The 740-nt window shown below is 30.5% G+C and overlaps 1 protein-coding gene across 1 annotated transcript in view; it reads left to right on the top strand.

Annotated features, from left to right (window-relative positions):
• Positions 1 to 180: 180 nt before the first annotated feature.
• Positions 181 to 740, top strand: part of LOC116007869 (small RNA degrading nuclease 1-like) — an 8,202-nt gene continuing 7,642 nt past the window's right edge. The window contains exons 1-2 of the mRNA XM_031248536.1: positions 181 to 324; positions 439 to 475. Of these exons, the coding sequence (XP_031104396.1) occupies positions 181 to 324; positions 439 to 475 (181 nt within the window). The remainder of the gene's footprint in view (positions 325 to 438; positions 476 to 740) is intronic.

Raw genomic sequence — 740 nt, 5'->3', positions numbered from 1 at the left:
TTGCATATGTAATAATTAATATGTTCTGATTAGAATTTAAAGGTATTTTCAGTATAGTTCTAAGAAGAATTGTAAGGTGTATTTACCTAAACCAATTGGCAACAAGGAGTACGTATTTCTGATGATTTACATATATGATTTTGCATTTAATATAATATTTTTCATCATGTGTCACCTTAAATGACTGTGGAGTTTGGAATACTTCAGGTTAAACTTGATGAATTTGTAAAGCCCAGAAATGCAATTGCAGATTACAGAACTGACATTACAGGAATTACTGCAACAGATTTAGATGGAGTTACTTGTTCCTTGGCTGATGTACAGGTAAATCTTGTTATTTGGGGTGTCCTAGATTTATGCCAAAAGATCACTCAAACTTTTTTTTTTTTTTCGCATTCCTACAGAAATTTTTTAAAGAATTTGTTATCTCATGGAAAGATATTGGTTGGCCACAGCTTATACAATGACTTTCGAGGTAAGCCAACTAGTCAAATGTTATTGCGTCCATTTTTGAATTATTTTCAGAAGTTTTGGTCTATGCCAAGTGTTAATTCCTAGTATTGCTGCAATATTTGAGCATAATGAAGTAATTTTAGGTGCTTGTTTGGCTTTTTGAGCATAATAAAGTAATTTTATAGTAAGATGTGATGCAGATATTTTGTAAATTTATCCTATCCTCTCCTTATTTGATAGCATTATATATAAACGTTCTTCCTCATCATTGTATGGTTAATTTTACT

The sequence above is a fragment of the Ipomoea triloba genome, chromosome 16 (genome assembly GCF_003576645.1).
Source record: "Ipomoea triloba cultivar NCNSP0323 chromosome 16, ASM357664v1".
NCBI lineage: Eukaryota > Viridiplantae > Streptophyta > Magnoliopsida > Solanales > Convolvulaceae > Ipomoea > Ipomoea triloba.
The sequence above is the reverse complement of the archived record's forward strand: the minus strand, read 5'-3'. Positions and strand labels throughout refer to the sequence as shown.